Below are 14,692 nucleotides of genomic sequence, written 5' to 3'. Positions count from 1 at the left end.
GTAAAAGTGCAAGAGATGTATTCTATAAGAATGTATATTGAAAAAGAACAGCTTTAATTTCACAGTCGAATATCAACTTAATGATTTAATTCCATATGCTATCCTTACCTGCTGGATGATTAAAACTATTTCACTCATTTTAGGGTCCTTTGTCAACAGGCTTTGGGTAAATGCAGCATTCTGATGCCATGTACACAAGAGCGGACTTTTCGACCGTACTGGTCCGACGGACCGAATCAGGCGGACAATCTGACCGTGTGTGGGCTTCATTGGACTTCCAACGGACAGTTTCGGTTGAAAATCCGACAGACTTTAGATTTGGAACTTGTTTCAAATCTTCCCGCTGGAACTCCACCGGACCCAGTTCCTATCGGGAAGCCCGTTCGTCTGTATACTGGTCCGACCAAATACGACGCAAGGGCAGCTACAGCACCTGCCCGCGAGAATGTTTCCAGTGCGATCCTATCGCGCTGGTTCTCGGCGACAGGGTACTGTACATCTCACGCTCGCTGCAATAGGAAAAACACATTTTCCTATTGCAGCGAGCACGAGAGGGAGGTGACAATGTCCCTTAGGTCTGGTATGGATTTTAAGGGGAACCCCTACTCTGAAAAAACGGCCATACCAGACCCTTATCCGAGCACGCAGCCCGGCCGGTCAGGAAAGGGGGTGGGGATGAGCGAGCGCCCCCCCCCCTCCTGAACCGTACCAGGCCACATGCCCTCAACATGGGGGGTGGGTGCTTTGGGGGAGGGGGCGCCCTGCGGCCCCCCAACCCCAAAGCACCTTGTCCCCATGTTGATGAGGACAAGGGCCTCTTCCCGACAATCCTGGCCATTGGCTGTCGGGGTCTGCGGGCGGGGGGCTTATCGGAATCCGGGAGCCCCCTTTAATAAGGCCCCTGGCCCCCCACCCTATGTGAATGAGTATGGGGTACATCGTACCCCTACCCATTCACCTGGGGAAAAAAGTGTCAATAAAAAAAACACACTACACAGGTTTTAAAAGTAATTTATTAGGCAGCTCCGGGGGTCTTCTTCCAACTTCGGGGGTCTTGTTCTGACTTCTCCGCTCTCTCTGGCCTCTTCTCCCGGTGTCCGGTTCTTCTCCCACTCTCCGGCCTCTTCTCCTGGTGTCCGGTTCTTCTCCCGCTCTCCGGTTCTTCTGCCACGCTCCTCCGCTATCTTCTGCTCTTTTGCTAGCGGTGGCCTGGTCTTCTCCGTCGTCTTGTTCCCTCTTTTCTTCTGATTTTGACACGATGCTCTCTCCCGCTGTAATGCTGTGTGAGCGGTGCGCAATGACTTATATAGGCATGGAGTGTGGTCACCGGGTGATGTCACCTGGTGACCCCGCCCCTTATGACGGCACAGTACTATAGTACTGTACTATGGGAACTGTACTATAGTTTGGTACATATAATGAATTAATGTTGGTACATTTAGTATAATTATTTTTATTGTGATACAGGGTAATTATGAATTTTGATTATAATTTTAGCTAGTAAAAGTTTGAATAACTACGAAATACTAAGAAATGCTTACTCATTTGGTGATAATAAAGTGTATTCTCCATATTTTGAGCACCTACTGTGAAGAGTATTTTGTCTTATATTATTTTGCACATAAATTCACACATAACAATAAAACTGATAAAGAAATTGTCAATTGAAAGAAACAAGAAATTTTGATGTGTAGGGCATAGGTAGTTAGAAAAGTTATGCTAATATGACAAAAAAAGTTTCACTGTCCACAGTTCAAACGCACCACTTTCAGATATTCTTGACATTTTTTTTTCACAAACAACACACTGTTCGAGTTTTTCTGTCTTCACTGTCTTTTCTGTCTTTGCTGTTAGGGCAGATACTGCAATGTACTTTCTTTCTTGGTGGTTCTTCTGTAGAAGTTTGAGGAATGTCAGGCCCCTCAGATACTCCAGCCAGTGCATCCCAAGGAAAACCTTCCTTTTGTGCAATTTACTTGCATCCTAGTCTGGTTTTAGCGACATCCAGATAATGTAGGCTTTGATAGCACTAACATCCAACATCTTATAAAATATAACCATTGGCCATCTTCTGGTCATTCGTTTAGTACTGTAAGTACAAACCATCTGATCCAACGTATCAACACCTCCTTTTGTCTCATCGTGTCACTCAATTATTTCTGTTTTTTGTCTTCTCGGTTTGGAACAGTGGGTTGGGAATACATAGAGCTCAAGAGGGTAACAACTTTGTTTTTCTTGGGATAATATGATGCAATCATCATGTCTTTCTGAAACCAAACAGAGTAGAGTAAACAGTTCTTTTTTTGTGGTCACAAATTCTTGAAGCAGTTCTTTTTTGTTTTTATGAATTGTTCCAACAACTATGATTTTCTTCTCCAGCAATTTTTTAGCTAACTGCAGGCTCGTGAAGAAGTCATCACAAGTGATGTTTCTTCCAGAATGTAATATTCCTTGAGCCAAATTCATTACCACTCGCTCCCCCTTCCCTTCCTTGGTCTTGACATTTCCCGATGTACACCTGCATATCGTATGCATAGGAAGTTCTGCTGTTGCATATTGCCCATATTATTATGCCATATTTCCCTGGCTTTGATGGAATATATTGTTTGAAAGGGCAACGACCACAAATCTTCAAAAGCTAAGAAAGCAAGTCTTAACATGCAGAAACATGTCCTAACTTGCAGACTGAAAATAGCTCATAGAGTGCAGTACAGTACTCATGTGACTTGATGAGTCATAACAGAGAAACCATTGAAGAGCAACATGGATCCGATGGACCCTGCCAGTGTACAGTGTTATAATTTGAATTAACAGAATAAGTGTAAATACAAAAAATTCATGCTTTCAGATTTATAACTGTCTAATTAGCAGTAAAAAAGTCAAAAAGTTCTCATCAAATAACAATAATAAATTCATTAAAAAAACACAACACAAACTACCTACAGGGTCCATTGGACCTTCCTGGTAGACCGAGGGTTAAATATATCTGCTGAATCAATTGACTCAAATGATGCTATGACAGTCATTTTAAGGTATGTCTTTTGGCATGCATTATCCAACCACTATACATTGTTCATGTCAATCTTTAATGGTTTACTACTCTTAAAATGAGATGCCCATTCTTTTTGAATTTTTCCTCAGGCACTTCCATATGTAGCCCTACTCATTGTAATGCTGTTTTTCATCTATGCCGTCATTGGGATGCAGGTAATCACTTACTAACTAATTGTTCTTTTAAAGTAGTTTTTTTTTTGTTTTGTTTTGTTTTTTACATGGCATGCAATAAGTAGACATTCCTCCATACATTAAACACCTTGTGAACAAATGTATGTAGGCAAAGGACACACCCCTATCATGCCTTTTAGTCACAAGAACTATGAAAAATTAATATGCAAAAAATGGTTAGATAAATTTGCTAGTACTTTTTTTGTACCACTCAAACATATCAAAATAGCATAAAGTATAATTTAGAGGTTGGATTAAAGGATTAGTGTACTATGCTACTTTTTGGAAGTAAATAATACCATTTTAATAATCAGACCAAAAGGAGGAAAAAACTGAGGAGGAAAGAGACAGAGGGATTTGGGTCTAAAGAGGGACAGTCCCTCTAGATCGGGGACAGTTGGGAGCTATGTACCGTATGATTTGGTATTACTGCTCGCACCTGTAAAAAGTGAGTCCTCAAACTTGCTTTCCCTCAGCATATAGGCAACATTACCAAAAATGGTGTCAGCTGGTATTGTATCCTGTATCCTGAAGTTACTAACAAAGAGGTATTTAGAACGTCTTTTGGACATGCGGTTACCTTCGGTCACCATGGCATGGATTGTGAAGGGGAGTTCTGGCTTTTGTTAACTTATCTTGTGCTTATGGTTCAAAATTAGCAATCCAGCATTATTAGTTCAGTGGCTTTCATTTAGCAAGTGAGAAAGTGCAGGAACCCAAAAAACACATAAGATATTAGCCAGAGTTATCAGCAGAGATGATTGTTTCTGTGAGACTATAAAAAGCAGTGTCTGAAAATTACTTACTTCACCTTCATTTCAAATGCCAGGTTATAAAACATACTTGTAGTATGAAAAGTGTTTCTATTACCAGTTTTGTAAAGGCGTGTTAAGTCATTAATAAGTAATATTCAATGCTTTGTGTTTTATTCCAATTTAGGTATTTGGTAAAATTGCACTGGTTGATGGAACGCATATAAATCGGAACAGCAATTTCCAGACCTTCCCCCAGGCTGTGTTGTTACTTTTTAGGTAATAATTTTATTTGTTTTCAGCAATGATATAAATGAGAATGAAATGGTCAGATGGTTCATTTTACGTAATGAAATACTGTATGTGTTGACATACAGAATAGGATGAATCCACTGACAAGCATACTTTTGTTTTATATGCTAAGGGCCTATTCTAACCTCTCTAGTGTGGTGTGTTATTGGAATGCGTGTGTTAATGTGTGCATTACCACAATGCGTTATCATGCGTTTTGGTGCTATTCATTGTCAATTGCGCTCAATGCGTTAAAGCAATGCATCTCCAATATACTGCTATATGTTGTGCTGTGCTGCATCAGAAAAAATGGTGCATGTCTGATTTTTTTAGTTTATTCTGGTGTGTTGGCAGTCCATTCATTTGATTGAATATTACTGTACAAAATAGCTTGAAGAAATGGTCCGTTTAAACTGAAAAATATTTACTGTATAACTAACTAATAACTAAATCATGTTTAAGTTTAGTTATATCCAGATTTGGAACTTGAAAAACGGTGACTACCATAGTTTATGGAGAATATAATAAACATGGTTCATCAAGCTACATCCCTTGCATATTGAGCATTATCATAAGATGTCTTAATTCCTCCTTCTAATTCCAAACACTTTTTAATACTGTTATAAAAAGCTATATTTAGGTTTTGAAATAATGAGAACTTTTCATCTGATAAACACAAGTAATAAGCTAGTATCTCACTCTCCTTTAAAAAATGTTATATTGATAAAAAAGCCACCTCTATTAAATGTTTTTGTGGTCTCCCACACAGCTGATACCACCAAGAAAATCTTTTAGGACTGAGTCAGTAATTTCAACAGTTCTGATGTTAGCAGATGCTGGTTGGGGGTGCCAGTATGGAGTAGAGGTTTATGTTCATCTACCTTCACCCAAGTAAGGGTACAGTGTCTATCCTGTAACAAGAAAGCATCAGCACTGTGAACAATGCATCAAATACTGCTTATTATTATAAGTGGTTTTAACCATGGTACTCTTCAAAAATGAATTGTAAATTAGTATGCAGTATAAATATTTTTAAAGCTAATTATATATAAAAAATAAATATAAATATTCAAGAATCATGAGATAAATACCATGGAATACCTAACTTTGCAAACATTAGTGAATCATGCCAATATATGATAAAACAGATCACTTCTATCTTTCATAATATTTTTATAGATGCGCCACCGGAGAGGCCTGGCAAGAGATACTGTTGGCTTGCTCCTATGGAAAACTTTGTGACCCAATGTCAGATTTTCAGCCAGGCGAGGAATACACATGTGGAACAAGTTTTGCATACTTTTACTTCATCAGTTTCTATATGTTGTGTGCTTTCCTGGTAAGATTTAGTATCTGCAAGTTCTTTAACAGTAAAGTGCTCTTTTTGAGATAAGTACTCAAGTAATTCCATTTTCAATTCAATTTTACAGATTATCAATCTCTTTGTTGCTGTTATCATGGATAACTTTGACTACCTGACCAGAGATTGGTCGATTCTGGGTCCACATCATCTTGATGAATTTAAAAGGATTTGGGCCGAGTATGACCCTGAAGCAAAGTATGTATAGTAAACAAGCTATACTTAATAGGGCAATATGCATGTTGTTTTAATCCATGTTTTATTTATTGAGAACTTTTCTTTATAACATACACATTTACTATAGAAAAACACCTCTATACAAAACAAACCACATAAAAAAAAATGTAATTCAACATATACAGTATTTAAAACTTTACACGTTCTAATCTATGCTATTCCACTGGTCCTATAGAAAATATTACTCCAAGATTCCTGGACTTGTTTAGTCTTTCATATTATTACCAATTCAGTAACAAACTGAATACCTAAAGCTATTCTGATGAAATCTTTTGAAATTTATGTAAAATGACTTTATGCTGAAAAGTCAACTGCTCTCATTTCAAATTGACTGCTCATATCCATTCGCCCACTACAATTAACTTTCTAGCAAGAAACAATACTCTTTAAGGCAGCCCTTAAATTAGTCATTTTTTCTGTTGTACCAGCTGGTGTAAGGGAAAAAAAAAACAACCAGACTCCCCCAGCCACACATTTGAGGTGAATGGGGGAATCACACCCACTAAGCTATTGTGTTCTGACAGCAGGGAGACTTTCCTGCCGTCAGAATACACAGATCAGCGTTGCCAGCTATAGTTGGCAGCACTGATCGTACAGAAATTTTCTAACAGGCTGGCTGGTTGTACAACACTGAAGAAATGGCTGCACTCCAAGATCCATCAAAATTCTTATTTAATGAATGAACATCCCAAGTGTTACAAACAGTTCAAATGGTCACTACTATTTGAACTGTTTGTAACACTTGGGATGTTTGTTCATTAAATAAGAATTTTGATAGATCTTGGAGTGCAGCCATTTCTTCAGTGTTGATCGTATGCGGAGGCGAGCCAAGGCGTGCACCTGTGATATCATTAGGCTTCCTGTCTCACCTGGAGCTAGAGTTCTTTTGTTTGGCTGGTTGTACAGAAGTCGATGAGTGGATTGACTTCTGGACAACCAGCCTGCCCATACATGGATCGAAATTCAGCTGGTCCCTGCTGAACTGGACAAATTTCAATCCACGTATGGCTTAAGACTCTGTCTCCAATTAACTTGATTTTCTGGACTCTCCAAATGCTCCTGATTATTTATGGATTAATATGTTGTATACTGAGGAAATAACACCCTTTGTAGGATTAGACAACACCACAAACATTACTAGAATCTTATAATATCTCTTAGATGTTACCTTGTCCTGGTAGCCCACTGCAATTGTAAATACTGATAAAAGCTTTATTTAAGTATACAAAACTCTTCCTGTAACTGTTGAAAAAATCTTAGAGAATCATTACAATACAGATAATCAAATTTTAAAATACACAATTTTTTTCAGAGGGCAAATTCCTCCATCTTTCCCACTTTCGTAAAAATATTTTGAACCAAATAGGTGTAAACAAAGTAAACCTCTTTGGATAAGCTTTTACTTAGGATAATCTCCAAATGTTTATTCAGTAATTGGAAATCAGGAGCTCCTCTATTTTCTACTTCTGTAACACTTTTAGCATATCTACCACTCCCATGCATGCACTCATTAACTTATATAGAAGATGGACTCCCTTAACTCAGCCCGAAAATTGTTGCATCTGTGTGGCTATATAATATATTCATGGACTTGGGAAAGTAAACCACCCTCATCAGTTGGGTGCTGCAATGTTTCTATAATTAATCTAGGTTTTTTTTCCCTCTCCATATAAGAATGTGGCATACAACGCTTAGGGGAACATTTTTTTATTTCCTGGAATTTAGCCCCGCACCTCTGCAGAAAAATCTGGATATAATTCTATCTTTGCACTATTTATTGTAATTTTCTCAAAGCCAGATAGTACGTCTGTCCTAGCAATTAATCTGGCTAGAATGAACAAGATAAGCTCTCTTTACTGCAAAAACTGAGGAAAATACATATTTTCTAAACACAAATGTAGCACCCTCTAGTGTGTGCTACAAGAATTTTGAGCAGGTAAACTATAGTCTGGCCCAGGGAAATACCTAAGTCACTAAACCTGGGTCAGGGTTATTAGAGGCCAGGGCTGGATGACTCATCCTGGGAGTTCTCTGGTGCCTCCCTCTGTATCTAGTATGTTCTATAAGATAGTGGCCAGAAGCTAGGAGGGGTTTCCTTGAATATTTAGGGGCCCCCTTAGCCAATCCCCATGTTGGGGGCCTGGCAGGGAACTAAGGAGCCTTTAAATAGATATGAGTCATGCCAGAGGGGGAGTCGGGTGGAAGATAGAGAAGCAGTGCTGAGGGAGTCTGTCGGTGGCCCTTGAGGGACCCCTGCCAGAGAGGGGTTTTACTTTGGGCTGGAGCTCAGGAGGCTGGCCTGGAAGGATCCCACCACAGGAGGCTTTTGGGGGACCGTAACCAGAGAGGTAGCAAAGACAGCAAGCAGAGACAATGAGTAGATCAGCATGGTGCAGGGACAGACAAGGTTAGAGTCTGCCAGGTCTCTCTTGAAGACAGCAGTGTGCCTAGTCTTCATCCAACCTTTCCCTGGGGGGTTTCCATGTGTATGATGGTCAGGAGGACTGGGAAGAAAAAGCACCCGAGTGGGCTGGTGGCAGCCATTTCTGCAAGCAGTAGAACTGGGATCAGTGTCTACAGAGAGGCAGAAGGTGATGAGAGATGCTGTTCACTCCACATGTGCTATTTCACTAAGGGACTGCAAATTCCTAGCCTGTAATGGGCTGTTGCTGAGCTAATAAGATACTGTCATTTCCCCCAGGAGTGATCCAGCAGAAGTTGTACAAAGAGGGAACCAAGTTTGTGCAGAAGGAAGGAAGAAGAGGAATCTGTAAATAGGGAGGAAGTTGTCCCTGGTTCTGTTTAATGGACATTTGCAAGTTGGGCATCCCATAAAACCTTACCCCATTCCAGAGTTATCATCCCCTAATAAAACAACAAAAAACAAGCCAAAGGACTAATTTCTGTGTCTAAAGCAAGAAAGAAATGCTGCGTGGCTGGCGGTGTAGCAGTAGGGAACACTGACATCAGCAACTCCTATGGGGGTAGTGCTACACCGAGAAAAGAAATTTCTCAATATACCACATTATATTCAGTTCTTTTGGGAAATCTTACTATTCTGATATCTCTATGCAGCTGATTTTGATCATCCAATTTAACAGTTTTTGCATTTAATTTGGTCCACAAATGAATGATCCACATCCTCCATATCACTTATACCCTGTACACACGGTCGGACATTGATCGGGCATTCCAACAACAAAATCCATGGATTTTTTCTGATGGATGTTGGCTCGAACTTGTCTTGCATACACACGGTCACACAAAGTTGTCGGAAAATCCGATCGTTCTCTGAACGTGGTGACGCAAAACACGTACATCGGGACTATAAACAGGGCAGTAGCCAATAGCTTTTGTTTCTTAATTTATTCTGAGAATGCGTGGCACTTTGTGTGTCGGATTTGTGTACACACGATTGGAATTTTATAGCAAGCTCTCAAACTTTGTGTGTTGGAAATTCCTATGGAAAATGTGTGATGGAGCCTACACACGGTCGGAATTTCCGACAAAAAGGTCCTATCACACATTTTCCATCGGAAAATCCTATCATGTGTACAGGGCATTATTCTACCTTCCAAAGCAAAAATCCATTCCAGGACTTTTTTCAAATCATGTCTAATAAAGGATATTTATTCCCTTCATAAACCTGGGTTTTCAACAATGTAATAGAAGAACCACAGTTATGCATTTCAATTAAAATATTAATTAGTGTAGTCCATTTCTCATCCTGTATCTGTTTAGGAGATCAGCCTGAGTTCAGTTCAATCAATGTTCACCAAACATTAAAAGTTTTATTTATTTGAAAACGACATATATTAAAACATTGTGTACATGAAGTTCAACTAAACATCTATATAATACATAGAATCAACGTAGTCACCCAATGATGAATTGTTTACAAACACTCTTTTCACACCCAAGGCGTTTTGGGATATACAGTATTTTAGTCCTTCTTCAGGGGTGTGGAGGAAAAGAGAATTTCATCTAGGATAATCAAAATATAAAGTCATAGATCAATTATCACAACACGTGGATATGTGTGTATTACTCCACTTGGAGTTAAATAATCAACAAATCTCTTACATGGTATGTTTCGTTGATTTGTTTAAAAAAGGCTTGAGAATAGAATAGCACTGGACATTATTGCTGGTAAAGTTGCTGTCTCATTGGCATCACAGTTATTACACAGAGTTGTCATTAGGTAATAGTCTCATTAAGCAGGTATGTTGTTTTACCTATTCCCGTCTTCCACGGATGCGTAAAGGCCGGAGTGACATACTGGGGCAAAAAGAGTAATCCCTATTAGTTAAAAAGAAGGAGGTTCAAACATAACTTTGGAGAGTGGAGACTCTCCAACTGATATTACTGTAAAGAGACTTAAACTAAAGTTACAATTTCTCAATATAGAGTATGTAACAAGGAATTTTGCTACCACGTCGTACGTAGATATCATATATCTACTACAGGTTGAAACATGTATGCTGCAACTTAATTATGAGTAAACTCAATAATTGAGAATAAGAGTAATGTAGAAGAATATAGATAAAAATAGTATTGTAAGAATATAGGTGAAAAAATGACCATAAGGAAAATGTTATGTTATGGAAAAAAGCAAACAAAATAAAATTAGTTTTGCTGAACTAAAATTTGTATGATGGTGTATTGATAAAAATGGAAATAAAAATATGCAATAACAGTATTCTTGCTGTAAGTACTGAATAAAGTTCCTTATATTATTTCTATAGTCTTGTATATTTATATAGCCCAATGGCTATTTTTATTGAGTAAAAATAATAGTTTGTTTGTATTGAAAGACAAGGATAATCAATATGAATGGATCTTGTTATGACATAATTGTAACATTTAAATATACATATACTATTGGAGCCATTGACTGGTGCCTATGAATAATAGCATTGTATTTAAAGAAAACTGTTTCTATGAGCATAGATATGATGAGTATGGATAATTTTCAAGATGTCTTACAGGGTTAACAGCTGTGATAATCAGTATAGACAAGGTATTTTAGCAGCAAACATGGTGATATATTAAATAAAGTAAGAATGGTGTAAGTCCTTTAAGGAGGAGAATCTAAAAAGAGACTGTGTGGTACAAACATATGAGCTAATTTTAAGAAGTATGTAAAATTTCCAAAATTACCTTTACATCAGGTTAATCAAAGAGCCAGTCACGCATCCCAGCATCCAGCAAGTGCAGTGCTCGAGCTGGGAATGAGTGAATCTGGCCTTTTTGTGTATTGTGAGCTCCGAATCAGCTGGCGCTGATAATTGCGCTCAGCTAATTAAGGGAGCTCGTTGTCAGGGACGCCTCCGAACCACCCCCCGGGCCGTGAGTGCGCGGCGCCGCCCCTACCGCGCACGCATCAGCATGATCACGTTGGAGCGGCGTCACGCACACCCGGCCCACCGACACGATATGCCAACCCGGCGGACTGCGCATGTCCACCGGGGTAGCAAGATGGAGGTCGTGGGAGGAGATGTAGGATCGCCCAGCTGACCTCCCACAGTGCCGCCCAGGTAATACATCTGGGTGGCTTTCTGTGCCGGGCAGCCGCTCCGGTCCCCCGCATCCACAGAAGACCTGGGGAAACATAAAAAAGGAAATAGTTTTAATTATAAAAGGGCATGTTATAATCCTTAGATATGCAGGGAAGCATAATATTAGATAATAGTTACAAAAAGACATTATGTGGCCAAAATAGGGACAGCAACATTAATGAAAAAACAAAAAAATATATATGTATAGACATGAAATCACATAATTAGAGTAAGTGACTGGTAACCTATAAACAGAGCTAATGACATCTAAGCAGATAAGCATGGTTAGTGGCACCCGGACCAATATAGTGATAGGAAGTCAGAGAGTGAACAAAGAGATAACAGGCCGGCATGACCACAAAATATACATTTTCTAATTGGCTAAATAGCAAAGATACGACACAAATTAATTATATAGGTGTAGACTAAGTATTGTACATAACAATATAGAATATAGACATATGGCATACATTGATGTAAAGGGCAAAATGAGGACACATCCACAAAATCGTAATCATATTCGAATTCAAAAATATTTGTCCACGATCATATAAGTCCTCAAAGTGTATGATAACTTAATTAAATGCTATTTTAAAGTCAAGTAGACATATAATATTACAACAATTGAGACATTGAGCACAGAATATTGCCCTAAAATATAGGGCAAATATATATTGCACAGAGATTTGTTTTAGAGATATGTACACCGACCACATGTGACCAAAAAGTCCCGTGTCTTCAAAATAAATTTCTGGAAATAAGACTGTAGAGGACGTATATGTCGTGAACAGGGTAACAAAAGTTTCAGACATATATAAATCATGTACAATATTTTACCAATCCATTCATATAAAGATATATTAATATTGTACAATTGGAGAGACGGATCTCCTTATTGAAAGAGAACAGAAGTAGTAAGGAAAATATAGATGTTAAAAGTAATCAAATACTGGTTAGGGGCTGTTTATTTTTCCATCCCACCCGAGCAAAAACCTTCGAGGAATGGTTTGAAACAAACCGCCTCATTTAGGCCTGGAGGTGAAGTAGCCTTTAGTAAATAAATCCACCTCAGTTCCTTTTGGAGGAGGATTTTGTTCCAGTCGCCCCCCCTGGGGCTTGGGTGTATCCGATCTAATATTAGGAATTTAATCCTAGGAAAGTTCCCTCCATGTATTATTGAGACATGGCGACCCAGGGGGAGGTCAGGATCATAGGTTTGCATAGAAAGTATATGTCTGTAAGCTCTTCTCCAGAATTCTAACTTCGTTTTTCCTACATAGAAGCAACTGCAGCTACACTGGAGCAGGTAAACTACTCCAGTGGTTCTGCAGTTGGCGAAGTGTTTAGGATAGAATTTTTTCCCATTGGGAAGAGTAGGGTTTTTTTGTGTTGGCATATACTTGCAGTAGTGGCAAGAGCCACAGACAAAAGTGCCCTTATATTTGCAGTGTGTTCTCATTGATTCACTTTTATACTCACTACTAGTGATTTTATCACTAATGGAAGTGGCTCTTCTAAGTGTGAATTGAGGTTTGTCTGGCACAAAGTGACCCAAAGATGGATCGAGGGTCAACATGTGCCAGTACTTTTCAATAATTTGTTTAACTTGGCGGTGTTGTTGGTTAAATGTGAATATAATTCGTAATGGATTTGTATCTTTATGCCTGGTCGTTTGGAAGAGAGTATTTCTGGGTTTTTTCATTACTTTTCTGAAGGATTTTTTTAGCGAGGTATGAGTGTAACCTCGTGCTAGTAGTCTGTCTCGTAGATTATCTGTTTCTCTTCTAAATGTATCATCGTCTGTGCAGTTGCGCTTAATTCTCAAATATTGAGAATATGGTATGGAATTAATGAGAGGTTGTGGATGGAAGCTGGTGGCATGTAGTATCGTGTTACCTGCAGTGGTTTTTCTGAAGAGCTTGCTACATAATTTGCCATGTTCACCTTTGTATATCTCTATGTCTAAAAAGGTTATCTGGTTCTTGTCAAAGGACATCGTGAAAGTTAAATTAAACTCGTTTTTGTTCATTCTCAGTAGGCACTGCTCGAGTACATCGATGGGACCATCCCAGATGACCAAAATGTCATCTATATAACGATACCATCCCATAATATGGTTGGTATACTGAGTAAGATTCTCATCAGAGAGAAACATCTTCTCCCACTCCCCCAGGTACAGGTTGGCATATAATGGGACACAACATGTCCCCATCGCAACCCCCTGCACCTGGAGGTAGTGGGAGTTGTTGAAAGTGAAGACGTTGTGGGTAAGGATGTACTCGAGCAGTGCAATAATGAACTCCTTGTATGTAGGATCGGTGACCGTATTTTGTTGGAAGATATGTTTGATAGCTGCTAATCCCCGTTCGTGTGGAATTGAGTATGTTTCTCTCTGATGAGAATACCATACCATATTCTCAATATTTGAGAATTAAGCGCAACTGCACAGACGATGATACATTTAGAAGAGAAGCAGATAATCTACGAGACAGACTACTAGCACGAGGTTAAACTCATACCTCGCTAAAAAAATCCTTCAGAAAAGTAATGAAAAAACCCAGAAATACTCTCTTCCAAACCACCAGGCATAAAGATACAAATCCATTACGAATTATATTCACATTTAACCAACAACACCGCCAAGTTAAACAAATTATTGAAAAGTACTGGCACATGTTGACCCTTGAACCATCTTTGGGTCACTTTGTGCCAGACAAACCTCAATTCACATTTAGAAGAGCCACTTCCATTAGTGATAAAATCACTAGTAGTGAGTATAAAAGTGAATCAATGAGAACACACTGCAAATATAAGGGCACTTTTGTCTGTGGCTCTTGCTACTACTGTAAGTATATGCTAACAAAAAAAAACCCTACTCTTCCCAATGGGAAAAAATTCTATCCTAAACACTTCGCCAACTGCAGAACCACTGGAGTAGTTTACCTGCTCCAGTGTAGCTGCAGTTGCTTCTATATAGGAAAAACGAAGTTAGAATTCTGGAGAAGAGCTTACAGACATATACTTTCTATGCAAACCTGTGATCCTGACCTCCCCCTGGGTCGCCATGTCTCAATAGTACATGCACCCTGCTGCTACTGACACCACACAGACGTGCTTGGAGGAAGCTGAGACGGGCAGACTTATGCGTACTCACACCCAACCAGGGAACCTGCATATTTCCTTGGACTCCTGCCCATTTTGATTCTGGGGTATTATTCAAATACTTCCTGCTGCTGAAATTGGGACCCATGATCTGGTTCCTTTTATCC

The 14,692-nt window shown here is 39.1% G+C and overlaps 1 protein-coding gene across 2 annotated transcripts in view; it reads left to right on the top strand.

The window, feature by feature from the left end:
• CACNA1S (calcium voltage-gated channel subunit alpha1 S) overlaps window positions 1–14,692 on the top strand; it is a 243,247-nt gene that overhangs the window by 193,486 nt on the left and 35,069 nt on the right. For both annotated transcript variants that reach the window (XM_073615976.1, XM_073615975.1), the window contains 4 exons: window positions 3,142–3,207; window positions 4,165–4,256; window positions 5,448–5,607; window positions 5,699–5,826. In XM_073615976.1, coding sequence (XP_073472077.1) covers window positions 3,142–3,207; window positions 4,165–4,256; window positions 5,448–5,607; window positions 5,699–5,826 — 446 coding nt within the window. The remainder of the gene's footprint in view (window positions 1–3,141; window positions 3,208–4,164; window positions 4,257–5,447; window positions 5,608–5,698; window positions 5,827–14,692) is intronic.

This window comes from Aquarana catesbeiana, linkage group LG02 (assembly GCF_042186555.1).
Source record: "Aquarana catesbeiana isolate 2022-GZ linkage group LG02, ASM4218655v1, whole genome shotgun sequence".
Classification (NCBI taxonomy): Eukaryota; Metazoa; Chordata; class Amphibia; order Anura; family Ranidae; genus Aquarana; species Aquarana catesbeiana.
The sequence above is the reverse complement of the archived record's forward strand: the minus strand, read 5'-3'. Positions and strand labels throughout refer to the sequence as shown.